This window comes from Prionailurus viverrinus, chromosome C2 (genome assembly GCF_022837055.1).
Source record: "Prionailurus viverrinus isolate Anna chromosome C2, UM_Priviv_1.0, whole genome shotgun sequence".
Classification (NCBI taxonomy): Eukaryota; Metazoa; Chordata; class Mammalia; order Carnivora; family Felidae; genus Prionailurus; species Prionailurus viverrinus.
Window position 1 is genome coordinate 8,139,526 of NC_062569.1, and position 19,381 is coordinate 8,158,906.

General features: G+C 47.0%; 1 protein-coding gene across 3 annotated transcripts in view; it reads left to right on the plus strand.

Annotated features, from left to right (window-relative positions):
* ENTPD3 (ectonucleoside triphosphate diphosphohydrolase 3) overlaps positions 1-18,118 on the plus strand; it is a 37,724-nt gene extending 19,606 nt beyond the window's left edge. Inside the window, exons 5-12 of one of the 3 annotated variants that reach the window (XM_047876272.1) lie at positions 2,589-2,739; positions 5,355-5,514; positions 6,484-6,717; positions 13,335-13,607; positions 13,782-13,892; positions 14,689-14,826; positions 17,273-17,857; positions 17,911-18,118. In XM_047876272.1, coding sequence (XP_047732228.1) covers positions 2,589-2,739; positions 5,355-5,514; positions 6,484-6,717; positions 13,335-13,607; positions 13,782-13,892; positions 14,689-14,826; positions 17,273-17,509 — 1,304 coding nt within the window. In that variant the 3' untranslated portion in view covers positions 17,510-17,857; positions 17,911-18,118. The other 2 variants (XM_047876273.1, XM_047876274.1) reach the window with 2 other exon arrangements.
* The last annotated feature ends 1,263 nt before the right edge of the window (positions 18,119-19,381 follow it).

The following is a 19,381-nucleotide window of genomic DNA, read 5'->3' on the forward strand; positions in this document are numbered from 1 at the left end:
TGGGGCAGGATGAATAAGAGGACGAAAGGTGAGAGATGAGGCCAGAACTTCGGCCAAGGCCAGCTCGCGGAGGCCCTGAGCTGCAGTGAGGCGTCTGACTTGTGCTCACATGCGGCTTCCTCGGACTATACTGGGAGGCCACTAGGAGATTCTGGTCAGGGGACTAACATGGATATGACCTCTACGTTTCACGGAGCATTCTGGATGTAGAACGTGGAGTCAGAGGCTGCGACCGGAAGCAGGGTCACCAGGGCTATTATGACGTCATGAAGTTATGATGTCATGAAGTTATGACGTGACGGTGGTCTGGCCGAGACTGTACTTGTCAGCGTGGGGCGAGTTTGCTCCCCAGAGAACATTTAACAATGTCTGGGGACATTTTTGGTTGTCCCCACTGGGGTTGGGGATACTGCTGGCATCTAGTGGTGGCCCGGGATGCGGCTAAACATTGCGCAGTGCGCAGGACGGCCCCACAGCAAAGAACTGTCCGGCCCCAAACGGGGGTAGTGGCAACGTGCAGAAACTGATCTAGAACAGTGCTGGGGAGGGAGGGGAGGAAGTGCTCAGATTTGAGAGGTATTTTGAAAGTAGAGCCCGGGCGCCTTGGGCGGCTCGGTCGGTTAAGCGTCTGATTGCGGCTCAGGTCATGATCTCGGGATTCATGAGTTTGAGCCCTGCATGGGGCTGTGCCCTGGCTGTGCAGAGCCTGCTTGGGATTCTCTCTCTCTCCCTCTCTCTCTCTCTTCCCCTCCTCCACTTGTGCATGCGTGCACGCTCTCTCTCTCTCTCAAAATAAATAAATAATCTTTTAAAAAAGAGAGACTCAAGAGACACACAAGCCAACTGGAACGGGTGGAATTTATTTGGACTCTAATTCAAACAAACTGGGAGAGAAAAAGAGAGAGGTGGGGGGAGGGCGAGAGGGAGGGAAAAGATGAATATGGAGAAAACAGGCACCTTAACTAGAATTTGGTTCTGTTCATTTCTACAGGCGTTAATAGCAGGCAGGCGCTCACACTGCTTTAAAAGAATTCTTGCCTGGGGCGCCTGGGTGGCTCAGTCGGTTAAACAGCCGACTTCGGCTCAGGTCATGATCTCGCAGTCCGTGAGTTCGAGCCCCGCGTCGGGCTCTGTGCTGACAGCTCAGAGCCTGGAGCCTGTTTCAGATTCTGTGTCTCCCTCTCTCTGACCCTCTCCCGTTCATGCTGTCTCTCTCTGTCTCAAAAATAAATAAACGTTTGGGGCGCCTGGGTGGCGCAGTCGGTTAAGCGTCCGACTTCAGCCAGGTCACGATCTCGCGTCCGTGAGCTCGAGCCCCGCGTCGGGCTCTGGGCTGATGGCTCGGAGCCTGGAGCCTGTTTCCGATTCTGTGTCTCCCTCTCTCTCTGCCCCTCCCCCGTTCATGCTCTGTCTCTCTCTGTCCCAAAAATAAATAAAAAAAAAAACAAAAAAAACCAAATAAATAAATAAATAAATAAATAAATAAACGTTAAAAAAAAATTAAAAAAAAAAAGAATTCTTGCCTAACCCTACTTTCAAGTCTTTCTGTGATCGTTCATTTCAGCTTCATGGAGATTTCTGACCAAGCTGAGGAACCCTGTCATGGGTTTGTTTGAGTTATAGGTCTCTCTAGCTGTGTTATTTCTTGTTGACGTTGATAAACGTGGACTTTTTGGTATTCTTTCATATTTAATGTTTAGGATAACATCTTAAATTACATATAGTTATGCCACAACGTTTCCTGAAGATAAATCATGACAAGATTCCTTTTTTCCCCTCTATGTTTGAACACATGGAATAGATTTGAATTTTTGTTTCATTTTTCCTGTCCCACCTTTTACTGTGTCTCAAAACCCATTGGGTGGAAATTCTGTGAAGAAGTGAATTTACTAGAGCACCTGGCTGGCTCAGTCAGTGGAGCATGTGACTCTCGATCTTGGAGTTGTAGGTTCGAGCCCTGCGTGGTATGTAGAGATCACTTAAAAATGAAATCTTTAGGGGCGCCTGGGTAGCTCAGTCAGTTGAGCATCTGACATTGGCTCAGGTCGTGATCTCTCTGTTCCCGAGTTTGACAGCTGACAGCTCAGAGCCTGGACCCTGGTTCAGATTCTGTGTCTCCCTCTCTCTCTGCCCCTCCCCCGTTCGTGCTCTCTCTCTGTCTCAAAAATAAATAAACGTTAAAAAAAAAATTAAAAAAAAAAAAGAATGAAATAATACCATCTCTGCAGTTCGTTCTGTGGGGAGAGAGAACAGACGACACCAGAGGTGATCATTGTGAGAGCTGGGAGGTGGATACAAGGGGGTCCATTATACCTTCTTCCCTACTTATATTGATGTTTGAAATTTCCGTAATGAGACCTTTTTCTTAAGCAGATCCTGTTTCATGTTTTCACTTTTGTAATTCCTTCCTTCTGTATTTGGGGAGTTGACACTTCAGTGTGACCACACGGGACTTAGCACCTCCACCTGTTTTCAACCCCCCACTCGAACCCACTGCTTCCCAAAGCCGATTTGGTGTTTATTTCGAAGTTGTAGTGCTCTTGTTGGTTCCTGGGAATGCTAAGAAGTGCTGACTGCTTGCTCCTCAGGCTCTGGGATCTCCAGCTATGGGAAAAACCCCCGAGATGTGCCCAAAGCCTTTGAGGATTGCATGCAAAAAGTCCAGGGGCAGATTCCAGCCCACCTCCATAGATCCACCCGCATTTACCTGGGGGCCACGGCGGGGATGCGCTTGCTGAGGTAAGGGCTGGGGTGGCCCCACGGAGCCCATCTGACCGAAATTAAGAATGTGTTGAGCCTTGCCAAGAATGTAACTCTCTGCCTGGGGACAAATCCGAAAGAAAGAAGCCCATATTCTGCCATACATTTAGGCTTTAAAAGTTGGGATGCTTTTAGTCTTTATTTTAATACCCAGAAAGAGACTACGCTGAAAGGGATTCCTTCCACCTTGGTGATTTTCCCGAGAACTCTGGGGAAAAAAAGGCAGGTGACATGAAATCCCATGGGGTATACCTCTAAATTTTTAGAAAAGTAAAAACAGTTTTGGATGCCTGGTCTTCTGACCCCGGTGTGCTAGCAGCCATCCTAAGTGCGACCCACAGTTACGTGGCGTCTACTCACGTACACGATCTCGCTGCAATCTGCTTTACAAGAGTGGTTTTTCACTGGGGCGCCTGGGTGGTTCAGTCAGTTAAGCGTCCAACTCTTGATTTCAGCTCCACTCACGATCTCACGGTTGTGAGATCGAGCCCCATGTCAGGCTCCACACTGATGTGGAGTCTGCTTAGGATTCTCTGCCCCTCTTCTCCCTCTAAAAAAATTAGTGGAATTTCTGCACGTCACTTCAGGCAAAGCCTTTGCAGCTATTAGGAAACAAACAGCTCATTTCATTCAATTTAGCAGTTCCTTCTAGATTTGTAGCCATGACTTTGAGCCCAGTTCACTGTGTTCAAGTGCCCTTTCGATCTCTCTTTTTTCCCCATTATTGTAGCTCCTTGACCTTGAAATAAAGGAAAAATAGTTTTTATTTTTATTTTTTAAGAGAATATATTTCTTTTTCTTTAATGTCTATTTATTTTTGAGAGAGAGAGAGAGAGAGAGAGCTCACAGGGGAACGGCAGAGAGAGAGAGAGAGAGAGAGAGAGAGAGAGAGAGGGAGACAGAGAATCTCAAGTAGGCTCTGCATGGTCAGCACAGAGCCTGACGTGGGGCTCAAACTCACGAACCTTGAGACCATGACCTGAGCCGAAATTAAGAGCCAGACACTCAAGCAACTGAGCCGCCCAGGCGCCCCAAGAAAAATAGTTTTTTTTTTAAAAAAATCAAACTTAAATCTACCCAGGGTAAAGCCTGCTCTGAACTTTGAAAATAAGGCTTTATCCCCCAAAGATGACAGTTATATTGCTTCAAGGCCACTTTGTCTGTGGTGCCAGTAACATAAAATTATATGTGTGGGCATAAAGAAGATACACAGAAACAAACAAACAGAGCCACTTTAACATGATGATTAAAAGAAATCACGAAGCACCCTCGGTTGGATTGGGCCTGTTCCTTGAGGTTTTCCTCTCCTTGTTTCTATCCCTCTATCCTCGTTGACTGAACAGAACGTGGGAAAAAGTTGCATTTCTTTGCCCCGCTTGGAATCTGCAGGGTGTTTCAAAATGATTGCGTTTACCTGAAAGAAATGATACAGAAATGCCTTCCTTCTGCCTTTTCCTTTTTTATGGAAACAAAGCATCCGACTTTCTCTTAGTTGCTTTTTCTCTCACTCCTCTCAGTGAGGAATAATTAGAAGACTCTGTGACTTACAGCCCCTGACAAAAACCATGGAATAGGAAGTTCGCCACTTGGGAAAACAGTGAATGTCCCATTTGAATAAATTAAATATTAACTCCTCCTTGTAAAACTTTCTGATGGTAATCCATTCCTTCTGAGGATCTAGCTGATGTTTCCATTGAGGGAAAAGTCAACTATTAAAAAAAAAAAAGAAAAAGCATTTAATGAGAATCCTCTGGGAGGGGAACTGATAAAACTAGGAAGACTCTTGGATTATTTTCCAAACAGTGATCCCTTGTGGCTGAATTAGAATGGACCTCAGCTTGTGGCGTGGCTCTTTCTCCTCCTTGAGCCAATAGTGAGCCAGTGCCCCGGTTTTCTTAACCCCGTGATGAAAGGGGAGGTACCCTCCCAAGTGAATGTGCTTCCATAAGGTAAAGTGGCAGCCAATGAACAATAGTATAATGCCCCATCATGGGTGATATTAGAATACTATGTTTCCACTTTCCCGTGGGTCAGTGCACTGATGGATTCCAATCCAATGGCGGCCATGATAGCCGTTATATACCCTCATGATGAAGCCTTCCCTGAGAGCAAAGCAGCGACTGCTGAACGCCTAACCCTCTTTCTTTCCCCCCTCCTCCTAAAGATCCCCCTTCCTTCTGGCCTGGCCAGGGCTCCTCTATATGATGCCCCCAGCGGATTCCTTATGCCACCCCTATGCCTTCACCAACCCCCTTGCCTGTGCTGATCTGAGACAGAGCAATGGTGATTAAGCAGAAGGCCCTTTTGATCAGCTGGTTGCTAGCGAACGAGACAGGAACAGGTAGGGGAGGAGAGAACAAGGGGTGTTTTTACGTAAAGCCGTTTGTCTGCTTGGCGGTATGACAGGTAACAAGGGCATCTGCCTTGGTTGCCTGGGAGGTTTTGACCTGCGAAAGGTTGCCAGTTTTGCACACATCTGGAAAATCATCCCTGCCAGCGGAGGGGGGGGGAGGTTTGCCTTTTCACCTGAGTGAGATTATTTGAAGACTCTCTTGTCCAGGCACTCAGCCTTTTGTGTTCTGTGCCTTGCATAGGTTACAGAATGAAACAGCAGCTAATGAAGTCCTTGCCAGCATCCAAAACTACTTCAAGTCCCAGCCCTTTGATTTTAGGGGTGCTCAAATCATTTCTGGGCAAGAGGAAGGGATATATGGATGGATTACAGCCAACTATTTAATGGGAAATTTCCTGGAGGTGTGTGAAAACAAATGCATGGTTTTTAATTTTGCTCTCTACCCCGTCCCCTGTGGGTGGTCACTTAAGCAGAGGTGCATGCTGACAGGGGCATCTGTCCTGTGTCATCCCTATCATATACTGCATTGAGGAAACAACGATGAGACAATAGCTAAGAAAATACACATAGAGCTGGGGCAAAAACACTGCATCGTAAATAGGACCAAATGCACAGGGGAGAGGGAATATCATCACTTTACGAGCTCATAAGAAATTGGAGGTGGGGGGATCTAAATCTAAAGGCTATGGGTTTTTTGAAGGGTAGCTGGAGAATGACTCTTCTAAGAAGCTCCACAGCCCTCTGGAACTTCCAGAGCCCTCGGAACCGTCCTGTGTCCCCGGGTCCCTTACCCTGCCCTGCCCCTTGTGCAAAGAAAAGCCGACCCCAAGGGACAGTCACCATGTTACAGAGGACGTGAGCCTTATCCAGCCCAACACCTATCTTGTTCCCCCTCAAATATATTCTTAAATTTTAGTTGATTGCCAACAGTTCATATTTTAGAAATGTCACACCCACACACACACACACGAAGAAACGTCACATACAAATCCACATTTCTAGCTTTCCCTGACCCCCACAACCCGCAAAAGCTGGAAGCACTGGTCCCAGTGGGCTCACGTTGGCAATAACCAACCGGAAGAGTGTGGCTAGACCGGAACGGAACGTGGCTCGTGCGGTCCCCAGTTTGCCACAGTCCCCCACCTAACCTTCCCTGTCGTCCCCACCTAACCTACCTCATTCGTTTATGTTGCCTGTCTAGCCCCTGGAAGCATGTGAGTTCACCACCCTTGAAATAAAAGAGCGTTTTGGCCTCCAGATGCTCATGTCAGACTTCTTAGCGAAAAGAGCTGGGCCTTGGGTGGAGAGTCCCGGGCAAACAGAGATGGTGCCTCTGGCCTTTTCTCTCGTTTCCTTTCCCCACCGTGCAGAAGAACCTGTGGCATATGTGGGTGCATCCAAACGGAGTGGAGACCACAGGTGCCCTGGATTTAGGTGGTGCCTCTACCCAAATATCCTTCGCGGCCGGAGACAAGGTGGGGCTGAACAGCAGCCATATCATGAAGGTGTCCCTCTATGGCTACGTGTACTCGCTCTACACACATAGCTTCCAGTGCTATGGCCGCAATGAGGCTGAGAAGAGGTTTCTGGCCATACTTCTTCAGGTACCTGAGCCGGGGGGGGGGGGGGGGGGGAGGCGGGTGGAGGGGAAGGGGAGGGGCGGGCAGCAGGCGTTCCTTTGGGGGTCTGGAGGGGAGGGCGCCTTCTGGGGTCTGCCCATCCATCTTCTGATGGGATCAGAAACAAGACCAGTTTGCCAGTTCACTCACGGGGGTCCGAGCTTGCTCGCCCGCTCCCTGTGTTGTACTGACCACTTCCAGTGTATTTGAGTCCGAAGTCTAGGGAAAGTACAGGGCACCAGATGTTTGGCAAATGATTCAAGACCTGGGATCCCTTTACGGACACAAGCGGCTTTAAACCAACAGCTAAATAAACCTGAGAGTCTTGTGACTCCCCCGAGTGCTGACAAGATAATGAAAGTGGTCCCAAGAGAAATACTTGCTGACAGGGGAGAGAACTGAGCCCTCCCCGGGTGCGGCCTCCTTTTAGATGGGCCTATATTAGGTAGGTTTGATGCCCTTTGTTTGGTGGGATTTGGGAGTAACTGAATGCCACCACATTGGTCAGTAATTGATACAGTAACTGTCCCTTGGCCCAGACGGCTTCTGCAGGCATCAACTGGAAGCTTGTCATTAATATATAATTAGTATTTCTTTAATGTTTATTTTTTTGAGAGAGACAGAGACAGAGCTTGAGCAGGGGAGGGGAAGAGAGAGAGGGAGACACAGAATCAGAAGCAGGCTCCAGGCTCCGAGCTGTCGGCACAGAGCCCGACGCGGGGCTTGAACCCACGGATGGTGAGATCGTGACCTGAGCCGAAGTCGGACGCCCAACCGACGGAGCCACCCAGGCGCCCCGAGGTTGTCGTTAATATAAACTCAGTGTTAGTGTGGTGTGTGTGTCAGTCAGCACTAACTCCAGGGATACCCTAGACCCCAAATTCCAGTGCTCGGGGGACATCAGTCTCAACCATGCATGGCTGAGCAGGGAAAATGAAAATGAAAGAAAGGGACTTTGACCACCTAGAGGGGCATGAGGCCAGCCAGAGGCCACAGATCCTGGCTTCTGGTGAGACCCAGGGGCAGGGGACAAGGGCTGGGTCAGCCTGTGAACATAGTGGACACAGCACCATTGGTTAATCCCCACCCCTCCCGCCTACTTGGGCAGCTGAGGAAGGAAGCAGTGCCCCCCACCCCCCACCCCCACCCCACCCCCGCCACTAGCCTGAGGGAACAATGGGCTGGCTCAGCAAAGTGCCATCAGCAAAACTGACATCTTCACACCCCTGCATTTACCTTCCCGGTACACATGCCTGTGACATGCCTTGTTGGGAGAGGCTGCACACTGCCTGGGGAGGACAGAGTGGGGGACCCTGCAGGCAGCCCTTGGGGCTCGGGAGACCCAGTGCCCACCCCAGACTCACACCACCCCCACTTGGCCAAAGGGAGCCCCACAGGGAACCAGATCGATCCTCCCTAGCAAGGTCTCCATGACCTCTACTCATCCCTGATCGCTTGCTAACGTACTTCAGCCAACACGCTCTTCCGTCCAGGAGAGAAACTCTGGAAACACCTCTTTTCTCCATCTCCTTTTATTTCTGGCAATGCTTAATGCCTCTCCCTCCAGTTCTGACCCTAGTGGGGGCAGAGGGCAGGGGGCTCCTCTGAACTCGAAACAGGAGAGGGGGCAGGTGAAATCATCCTTTTCCCAGAGGGAGTGAAGGTCAGAGAAGCTAACCTCTTAAATTCGACTGGCCCTGAGGAAAATGTGTGCATGTGTTTATTTTTACAAAGTTTATTAAAGAGTGATTATTGGGGCGCCTGGGTGGCTCAGTCGGTTGAACGTCCCACTTCAGCTCAGGTCATGATCTCGCTGCTCGTGGGTTCTAGCCCTGCATCGGGTTCCATGCCGACAGCCCAGAGCCTGGAGCCTGCTTCGGATTCTGTGTCTCCTTCTCTCTCTGCCCCTCCCCCTGCTCATTCTCTCTTTCTCAAAAATAAATAAACATTAAAAATTAAAAAAAAAAAAAAAAAAGAATGATTATCTATGTCGGGGTACCTGGGTGGCTCAGGCAGTTAAGCATCTGACTCTTGATTTTGGCTTAGGTCATGATCTCATGGTTTGTGAGATCGAGCCCCATGTCCGTCCAGCTCTGTGCTGACAACGCAGAGCCTGCTTGGGATTCTCTCCCCCCCCCCCCCCCCGCTGTCCCTCCCCTCCTCTCAAAAATAAACAATAAAAAAATTAAAAAAAAAAGAATGATTATCCACGTATCCAAGAACCTACAGTAGAGAAGCCAATACTCCACCTGTCTGAGGTCTCACTTGGGTTTGAGAACGTAGGTCTCAAGGTGTGAGCCTGGCCTGGGGGCAGAGGTGGGCGATCCCACCCTCTAATGTGGACAGTCAGTTCAGAGGGACAGGGGCAGCTCTCCAACTTGCCTGGTAGCCTCCGGATGCCTGAGAAGGTGGCTCTGCCCGCAAAGCCTTCTGACTCAGGTGAGGGAAAGGATCCAAGTGGGCTGACGATCACCCACAGATGCACGTCCCGACCTGCCTGGCCAGTACTTTCATGTGCCAAATACATGTTGCCAAGCCCCGGCTTAGAAGGTTCACAAAGATTATTACATCATGAACACTGGCTGAGTAAATTCCACCAGGTCTGGATCTGGTTTCCTCATGTGTCCCAGTCTGGTGTGGATGGTACTTGGAGCCATACTTTGCAGCCTGTTTTCATATGAACAAGCCTCCAGTTGCTCCAGGGTGACAGCATTTTTAGATGCTAAGGACATGCATTCACTTTCTTTCTTCCCCTCTTTAAGACTTTTTCTTCTGTTTTTAAAAAAAATTTTTTTTAAGTTTATTTATTTTTGAGACAGAGAGAGTCAGAGCATTAATGGGGGAGGGTCAGAGAGAGGGAGACACAGAATCTGAAACGGGCTTCAGGCTCTGAGCTGTCAGCACAGAGCCCAGCGCAGGGCTCGAACTCACGGACCACGAGATCATGACCTGAGCCAAAGTTGGCCACTTAACTGACTAAGCCACCCAGGCGCCCGTCTTCTATTTTTAAAGTAAAACATGTTCAGTGAAAAAAAAATTAGAAAATGCAGACACAGACACACAAAAATATAAATAATAAAACCAAAGAACCCTAGAATTAACCACCATAAACATACTGTTGCATTTTCTTCCAGTTTTTTTTTTCATGCATGAATATGTATATTTACAAATTTGGCTTCATATGCTATATATAGTTTTATATCTAGCCTTTCCCTTGTTTTCTAATGTTTATATATTTATTTTGAGAGAGAGAGAGAGAGAGAGAGAGAGAGAGAGCATGAGCAGGGGAGGGGCAGAGAGGGAGAGAGAATCCCAAGCAGGCTCCACGCTGTCAGCACTGAGCCCGACACGGGGCCTGATCTCACAAACCATGAGATCATGACCTGGGCCGAAATCGGGTCAGACGCTTAACCGACTGAGCCACCGGGCACCCCTCCAGCTTTGAGCAATTGCCTGTGTTGCTCAGTAGCCTTTGAACTTTTTTTTTGGACGCATAATATTCCAAGCACCATTATTTAAAAAGAAAAACGAGATAGGTCGTGTTCTCATAAAAGACAAGTGCATTTTTATTGTGAAAATGTCAAAGCATGCAAAAAACGCATTGAAGTAAAAATGACTTTCCAATGCTAGTCACCTAACGTCTTCACTGTTCACAGCTTGATGCATTGTTATTCTAGACTTTCCAGATCAATGTCTAACTTGTTTTCTTTACCGTTAAGATTTCACAATTTGTCAACCATTCCGATCCCGATGGACAACAGGCTATGTCCTGTTTCGCTGCAGCAACAATAATACCATAAACTTTCTTGTGCACGTAACCTTAATCGAAGGAATGAGATTTTATGAGAAATATAAGTGGAAAAAATAGGCAATCTTCCAACACAAACCCATCCAGATTCCCACCAACAATGTTGTGATGACCTTTTGCAATCTGAGAATTTTAGGGATCCTGAGCCATTAATAAGTCCTTGGATAATGAGGATCTGCTTCTGAATTCCCTATTATATTCACCCGTTTTTCCATTCTTGAGCCAGTATCATGTTATCCTAGTTGCAAAAGTTTGTTTTTCTACTCTGAGACATTTATTTTATTTTATTTTTTTTTAATTTTTTTTTTCAACGTTTATTTATTTTTGGGACAGAGAGAGACAGAGCATGAACGGGGGAGGGGCAGAGAGAGAGGGAGACACAGAATCGGAAACAGGCTCCAGGCTCCGAGCCATCAGCCCAGAGCCCGACGCGAGGCTCGAACTCACAGACCGTGAGATCGTGACCTGGCTGAAGTCGGACGCTTAACCGACTGCGCCACCCAGGCGCCCCTGAGACATTTATTTTAAACTTCAAAATCGTTCAAAGTAGCAACAAAGAGGAACTTTTTTTTCATTGAGATTATGATTGCAGTTGCATTGACTGCAAATTCACTTGGTAAAATACTGGCTTATTAATGATGTTAGGAATTTCTGTGTTGAATTACAAAATATTGTTCCAATTATTTAGTTCTTGGTTTGCATCCTTCAATAAAACTTATCGTTTTCATTATGGGTCCCGTACCTTCCTTTTAAATTAGTTTCCTATGTGTTTTTTAATGGTTCCTATCACTATTAAGAATAGTTCCTATCATTGTCTTTCCACTTTTGATAGGATTTACCCTGAGATCAAGTTATGCTATAGTTTTCCAGTGGCCTTTTTTGCTCTGAAGCCTAATGGTTGACCCTTTAGTGCCAATGTCCTGCAAATACTAAGTTCAGGCGAGATTTGTTCCATGTTGAGGGCCTGAACAGCTTGGCCCATTGGCAAATTATATTTAAAGAAGGCATAACAAATAATTCAAACTCCAAAAAGAGCACAGAAATCATCTTTCCTGAGCTGCTTCTATGTTCCAAGCCAGAAACAATTTATATCTTGCTTCTTGTCCAGGCCACGCCAGAAATAATGTATTTTATTTTAACTATCTTAAAAGCATGTCAGATTTGGAGGGGGAAATTAAATAACCAGGTATTAGTTTCTTTTCTTTTCTTTTTCCCTTTAAAATAGTATTTCCACCACAGGGTGACCCTGGTGCGACATGTTACAAATTACACATAACAATTTTTGGAAATCATGGATTTTTTTTCATACCATTGAAGCAGAGAGGAACCTATTTGCTGCCTTCACAGATTCAGTCATAGTAAGATCTTTCTGGAGGACACTCATTAGAGTTATACTGGATGAGTGTTGGACTTCTGTAGGATTTTGTGTGCAGTCCTGTCACTGACCTTTGCTAAATGATTGCATTACCTTGATACGTACCTCAAATTTCCTCATCCGTAAATTAAAGGAGTTGGAATAAATATTGTCTGAAGCCAAAATGTGACTGAGTCAAAATGAGTGGTTTTGAGATTGGGCAAAGTTCAAATACAATTCCTTAGAAAAGAGAGTCCATAAATAGGACCCTACACATTTTGGAATTTAGCATAAGATAAAACGGAGCATTTTTCACCAGTAAGTAGAATATTGGATCGTCATTTGGAAAAAGTAAAGTCAGGTCGCTACAACAGTCTTTATGCCAAATAAATTACAAGTGGATCAAAGATTTTTATGAATAAGGATATTTGTTGCAGCATTGTTTATAATGGCAGAATGATTGGAAACCATCTAAATGTTCACATAGAGGAGATACCTTAAATAAACTGTAGTTGATTTGTACAGCGGAGTGCTATGCAGCTACTAAAAAGAAGAGGCCATTCTATTTTTTTTCAACGTTTTATTTATTTTTGAGACAGAGAGAGACAGAGCATGAACGGGGGAGGGGCAGAGAGAGAGGGAGACACAGAATCGGAAGCAGGCTCCAGGCTCCGAGCCATCAGCCCAGAGCCTGACGCGGGGCTCGAACTCACGGACCGCGAGATCGTGACCCTGGCTGAAGTCGGACGCTTAACCGACTGCGCCACCCAGGCGCCCCGAGGCCATTCTATATGTACAGTGAACGGAAAGATCTGAAGATACGTTTTTCAGTAAGAAAAGCAAAGGGTGTAACTGTGTATAGAGTACTACCACTTACAGTTTTTAGAAGAAGGAAGAGGGAGGAGAAGAAAAGATATTTGTGTATGCGTACAAGAAGTATACACAAAATCTCCGGTAGGAAATCACAAAAACTGGCAAGAGTGGTTACTTCTAAGGAGGGGATCTCGTGGCTAGACATGGCGGGGAGGGAGCCCTCATTTTCACAACATACTTATTTGCAAACTTCTGGGTCATTTTGTCGGTGGATAGATAATATTCTATTCGAAATGATCAATTAATCTCAACATGTCTCGTGTTCTCCTCAAAATGGATTTCCTAAAACCTGCTTCACAGGACTGTCGTGGGGGGCGGGTCCGGTAACGTGAGCGAGAGCCCAGCGTGGTGGCTGGTGCGGGGCTAACTGTTCACCCACCCCCACTGGACGTATGGAGGCAACCTGGGCGTTGCCTTCAGGCACGGGCTGACCCAGAACGGCATGTTTTCATCCATTTCTGTCTTGGCACTGGAGGGTAACAATAGTGAGAATTTGCAAGAGGGGAACACTTGCCCCCCCCCCCCCACCAAAAAGTGGTTTCTGACACCTCACTCTTGTACCTGCAGGATTCTCCCACCAAAACCAATGTCATCAACCCCTGCTACCCTCGGAATTATCTCACCACCTTCACCGGGGGCTACATATTTGACAGCCTGTGCACAGCCGACCTGAGGCCTGTCAGTTACAACCCTGACGACATCATCACTGTTGGAGGAACCGGGGACCCATCGCTGTGTAGGGAAAAGGTGGCTTCCCTGTTTGACTTCACAGCTTGCCGTGACCAGGAAGCCTGTTCCTTTGATGGGGTCTATCAGCCAAAAGTTAAAGGGACATTTGTGGTAAGAGCAAAACCCACCCAAAAGCGTCCTTTCTCCCCCCAGTGACTATTTACTTCTCACCTTTCTGTTTCTCTTCTGTTCACCTGCTTCCCCCTCTCTTATTCCCCTAGCCTGAAAGCTCCATGGTGTGTCCCATTCTGAGAACTAACTTCCTTCTGTGTTACATCCTCCCAGGCATTTGCTGGGTTCTACTACACAGCCAGCGCTTTCAATCTCTCAGGGAGCTTCTCCCTCAGTGCCTTCAACTCAAGCAGCTGGGATTTCTGCTCAGAGAGCTGGAGCCAGGTCAGTATTTAAAGAGAAAAGGGCATGGGGCGCCTGGGTGGCTCAGTCGGTTGAGCGTCCGACTTCAGCTCCGTCACGATCTCGCGGTCCATGCGTTCGAGCCCTGCGTCGGGCTCTGTGCTGATGGCTCAGAGCCTGGAGCCTGTTTCCGATTCTGTGTCTCCCTCTCTCTCTGCCCCTCCCCCGCTCATGCTCTGTCTCTCCCTGTCTCAAAAAGAAACGTTAAAAAAAATTTTTTTTTAAAGTAAATAAATAACATAAAGAGAAAAGGGCAGGGTGCCCGGGTGGCTCCGTCGGTTAAGCGCCAGACTCTGGGGTTTTGGCTCAGGTCATGATCCCACGGTTCACAACTTCGAGCCCTGCGTCAGGCTCTGCTGCTGACAGCACAGATTCTCAAGCTCCGCAGAGCCTGCTTCAGATTGCCTATCCCCCCCTCTCTGTCCCTCCCCTACTCGCTCAGTCTCTCTCTCAAAAATAAATAAATAAACATTAAAAAAAAGGAAAGAGAGGGGCGCCCGGGTGGCTCAGTCGGCTGAGTGTCCGACTTCAGTTCAGGTCATGATCTCACTGATAGTGAGTTCAAGCCCCGCGTCGGGCTCTGTGCTGGCAGCTCGGAGCCTGGAGCCTGCTTCCGATTCTGGGTCTCCCTCTCTCTCTGCCCCTCCCCCGTTCATGCTCTGTCTCTCTCTGTCCCAAAAATAAATAAACGTTGAAAAAAAATAAAATAAAACGCAGTGTTCTGGAGCATGCCTTTTCCAAGCGTGCCTGCCTCATCTGTGTGGAACCTCCTTTTCAGCTCCCGCTGCTGCTGCCCAGGTTTGACGAGGTGTATGCCCGCTCCTACTGCTTCTCCGCCCACTATATCTACCACTTGCTGGTGAATGGATACAGATTCACCGAGGAGACCTGGCCCCAAATATATTTTAAAAAAGAAGTAAGTCAAGGCACGGGTTGTTTCCTCCCCTCGCTCTCAAAAGGTTTGTGTGTAGACGTGCGAAAGAAATGTAGAATTTACAGGGGGAGTGGTGATTTCAGTTTGCTGAAGGGAAGCTGAGGAGACTTCGGTCCCTCGTGACCAAAGAAACGACAGCGGAGAACTCAGAGGAGGTGTCGCTGGAGACCCTTCCAGACGAGGCAGCGGTCAGAGGCCAGGTGCCCGCGGACCCTGAGCTCCGCGAGCGCAGGACTTGTTTCATTCTTTTCATATTCCTACCATTCAGCACGGGACTGAGAACCTAGAAGGTGTTTACTAAATGTTTGGCAAGTGTATAAATAAATATGTTAAGGATTAGACCTTTCATACTGAAAAGAAACTTTAAACATAACAGTAATTTTTTTTTTCAACGTTTATTTATTTTTGGGACAGAGAGAGACAGAGCATGAACGGGGGAGGGGCAGAGAGAGAGGGAGACACAGAATCGGAAACAGGCTCCAGGCTCTGAGCCATCAGCCCAGAGCCTGACGCGGGGCTCGAACTCACGGACCGCGAGATTGTGACCTGAGCTGAAGTCGGACGCTTAACCGACGGCGCCACCCAGGCGCCCCAAATTTTTAAAGAGGATAGTAATTAGCTGCTCTCCGTTTTACACCAATGTCAGGGTAACGGAGAGTATTAGGGATTCATAGCAGCAGTAAGGAAGAATTTCTCTTGGAATGTGCCTGAGGTCACTGTGTGTACGTCAAGCGTCCGGGGATGGTCTGAAGCTGCAGTCATAGCTGCTACCAGGTGACTGTTCGGTCTGTCACCCTCCGGGCCTTGTTTCCAGGCAGGACTCAGCCTTGTGGACATGTCCACGCAGCACTATGTTCAGGTTTGGGGAAAATATTCTCATTTCAGGAATAGCTGGTATAAAGCCGGAAGCCAGTATGTTCAATATCAGCTTTAGCAATAATTAGGATAAACCAATCAATACCCAGCATGAGGCCTGTGATTGTCTACTTTTACATAAAGAAAATTGAGTCATCCCACAAAAGATGAGGCTGTCTGGAGACACAGGGACTGTTGATGGCATGCACTCTCTAAGCTTTGCTTGTAATGAATCTAATTAGCGGGAAAGTACATTAAGAGAACAGAAAGTGACTTCCTCTTGAACACCAGTTTGGATGGATACAGAATCCCAGCTTTCAAGTCCCTTTCCTTTATTCATAAAGAAGTTTATATATCGTTAAATTAGCATTCAAATGTAAAGGCATAAAAAGGACTTAAAGATTTGCCACACAAAGACATCCAAAATATTTGTGGAGGAAATAAATACGAAGAGAAATAAATCCAGGAGGATGTTATAAACATATAGGCAGTCAGAATAAGTGATATGGTGCCTTGAAGTTTGTTTTAAAAAAAGAAAACTTACATCAAAGAAAAGTAAAAGAGAAGAAACCATCCATAACAACCCAAAATTCAAGTATAGCTAATATCCAGTGTGAAGGGAGCAGGATAAGGGGTCATAACATGCTCATCTTGTAAAGGAGGCCTTTATATATGTAACATTTTTAAGGCAAGAATGGAAAAAATAAATATAGGAAAACAGCACTGATTGAAAATTTAAAACTAAGACATTAGACGGAAGCCCAAATATATCAATAACCAAAATAATTATAAATGGACTAAACCTACCGGCTAGAAGACAGATATTGTCAGATCAGATTTTTAAAAATCAAGCATATGTCGTTTGTAAGAAAAACCCTTAGGCGTTAAGCATAAGGACATGGCAAGATTAAAAGTTAAAAAGTTTTCTTTAACTATCAGGCAAACACTACCCCAAGAAAAGGGGTGGAACTGACTGTTTCAAATTTCAGTGGAGCTCTGTAATACCTGACCAAATAGTCTTTAAGAGGATCATTCAAGATACAGAGGATTCCAACATAATGATACAGAGTCCATTCTGAAGACTGTAAATTCTAGACTTTTTTTGTATCTAATAAAACAGCCTGGAGACATGGAAATGAAAACTGATGGAACTAACGTAAGAAATGGCCAGAGTCTGTGCTGCGTGTTTAAACTGACCCCCTGGGCTTAGAAACTGGTTCTAGATTTATGTAAGCTGCTCATTACCCTCTTTCTTTAGCCACAGACACTTGTGGACCCGACAGTAGAAACACTCTTGCTGTTATTAACTGTGCCGACATTCCACTTGGCTGTGACGAGGCTGGGAGGATGCTGACGGCTTTTCTCCACGGTGCAGAGAGGGTAGGGCCCTGAGCCTTTGTGGTCTCAGTGACCTGCGTCCTAGCCCACTCTCTGCAGTGTCTGAACTTGGGCAAGTCCCTTGACCCTAGGCCACAGCTTCGGGTGGGTGGTTCACGAGGATGACAGTGGTGTATGTGTGTAACTTCTGCCTCGAGCCCCGTCCTGAGAACAAAGCCATCTTTCTATCATACAGGTGGGGAACAGCAGCATAGCCTGGTCTTTGGGCTACATGCTTAGCCTGACCAACCAGATCCCAGCCGAAAGCCCCCTGATCCGCCTGCCCATGGACCCACCTGCCTTTGTGGGCACCCTCGCCTTCTTCACGGCAGTGGCCTTGCTGTGTCTGGCGTTCCTCGTGTACCTGTGCGCTTCATCCGGGAAGCAGAGGTGCTCCCAGCATGCCTTCGACCACACAGTGGATTCTGAGTGAGCCTCGTGAAGCAGCTCCTGGAGCCTGAGGGCTGCCCGGAACCAGCCTGGGTAGCAACAGACAACGCGGGCGAAACGTCCGTCTTCGGGAAATGCGACTAAAGTCAAATACCCAGGTTACGTGCCTCTCCGATAACTAATTTATGCCAAAGCACCTCTTGGGGAGTCTCTCAACTGTTTATTCCTCCAAAGACCCTACCACGCACTTGTTGACCTACTGGGGAACAGAGGAGAGACAGGCCATCAAAGTCAGGCTCTTTATTCCAAGTGCCCTAGAGGAACAGTGAATTGAGACTATGACAGTTTAATGTTGAAGAATTGACCTCAGGGCTCAGTTCCACAGAACTGAGTGGAACTCAGTTCCACTGAGGGCTCAGTTCCACAGAACTGTCCACAGAACAGTTTCTCCTTCCACAGAAACGCCATATTCCTCCCCGCAAGTTTGGAAGCTGGCAGGCACCCATGAAGCATTTGACACAGATATGTCGCTTTATGATTTCCTCCCGTTGATTCTTAACCAAAACGTAGCAATCCCATAAGCATTGAGCTCCCTCAGTCTACTAGCATAATAGCATTTGGGGGAGAAGACTCCATTCCCCCGAGGACAGTGGCCATGGCCAGGCCCTGTCATTCAGGCGGAACCCAAAGGACAGAGACGCACAGAAAGTCTCCCAGGATACTGCAGTGGGAGTCCCATTCAGGGCTCCGGTTGGTAGACTGCAGCCTGTGTGTGTCTTCATTCTCACCTCCCCTTCACGTTGCTGTGTCCTCCTATAAAACATTTACTCCTAGCGAGGCTACCATGTTCCAGATCTTTTTGCCTTTGCTAGGCTTTCGCTTCGGGCTGTTTTCTCACTGGGTCATGGTGTGTATGCTACAATATGCCATTCCGGCACGGGTACTTCCCGCTGTCCCAAGATCCTCTTGCTTACCGCCTTCCTAGACGGCAGGCCTCTGTGCGATAGCATCATCCTTCTTCACTTTGGGGAAAGAAGAGGAGACTGCAGGGACATCTCCTTCCGATAGAGGATGAGAAAGAATCCAGCAAGTGGCTACAAACTGAAAATCAACGTTATTCCAGATTGTTGTTTGTTAGCTGCATGTGGAATAAAGGACTCTTTATTGGCAGCGTGTGTGTGACCTTGCAAACAGTATTTTGTTTTCTCCTAAGGACCCAAGGTGGCATTTATGAGAGGAAGTTCTTAAAATGAGGAAAATTTTCTTAAGAATAGACTTTCCTGAGCTAAGAAAATTATGCATTAATGTCACCTTCATTCCCGAGAAGTCAAAGTGCTTCCCTTTGATAAAAGCCGTTGGATCCTTGAGATATTTGAGTCACACATTTCTGTACCTTGACACTCAAAAGTGGGGAAGTTAGAACCTGTCACTCAGTTCTTGACGCCTACCCAGAATGGCTACTCCCTTCCTAAAGTGCTCCTTTGCTCACACAATTCTCCCCACCTGGCCTGTGGTTCATCTCCCCAACTGTCCAAATAATGCATATTTCTCAAGGCCTAATTCTAGCTCGGCTTCTTCCACAAAGCTTTCTCTACACACACACAGACACACACACACACACACACACACACACACGTGATCTATCTCCTGGATCACCTTTTAAAAACTAGTTAGGTAAATGTTTATATTCTTGATCTTGTGTGTGCACACGGCTTATTTCTAAAATAGACAGTAGGCTACGAAACGGCAAATCCCACCCTTTATCACTCACTGCTTCATTCCACAGACATCCAAACAACACTTACGATGGGCCTAACACCTTGCCAGGCATGAGCTTGGATTTAGATACGTGCCAAGGATGTACTATACTCAACATATTTGTTGATTGATGTCATTTCCATAAACGACTGAAGGG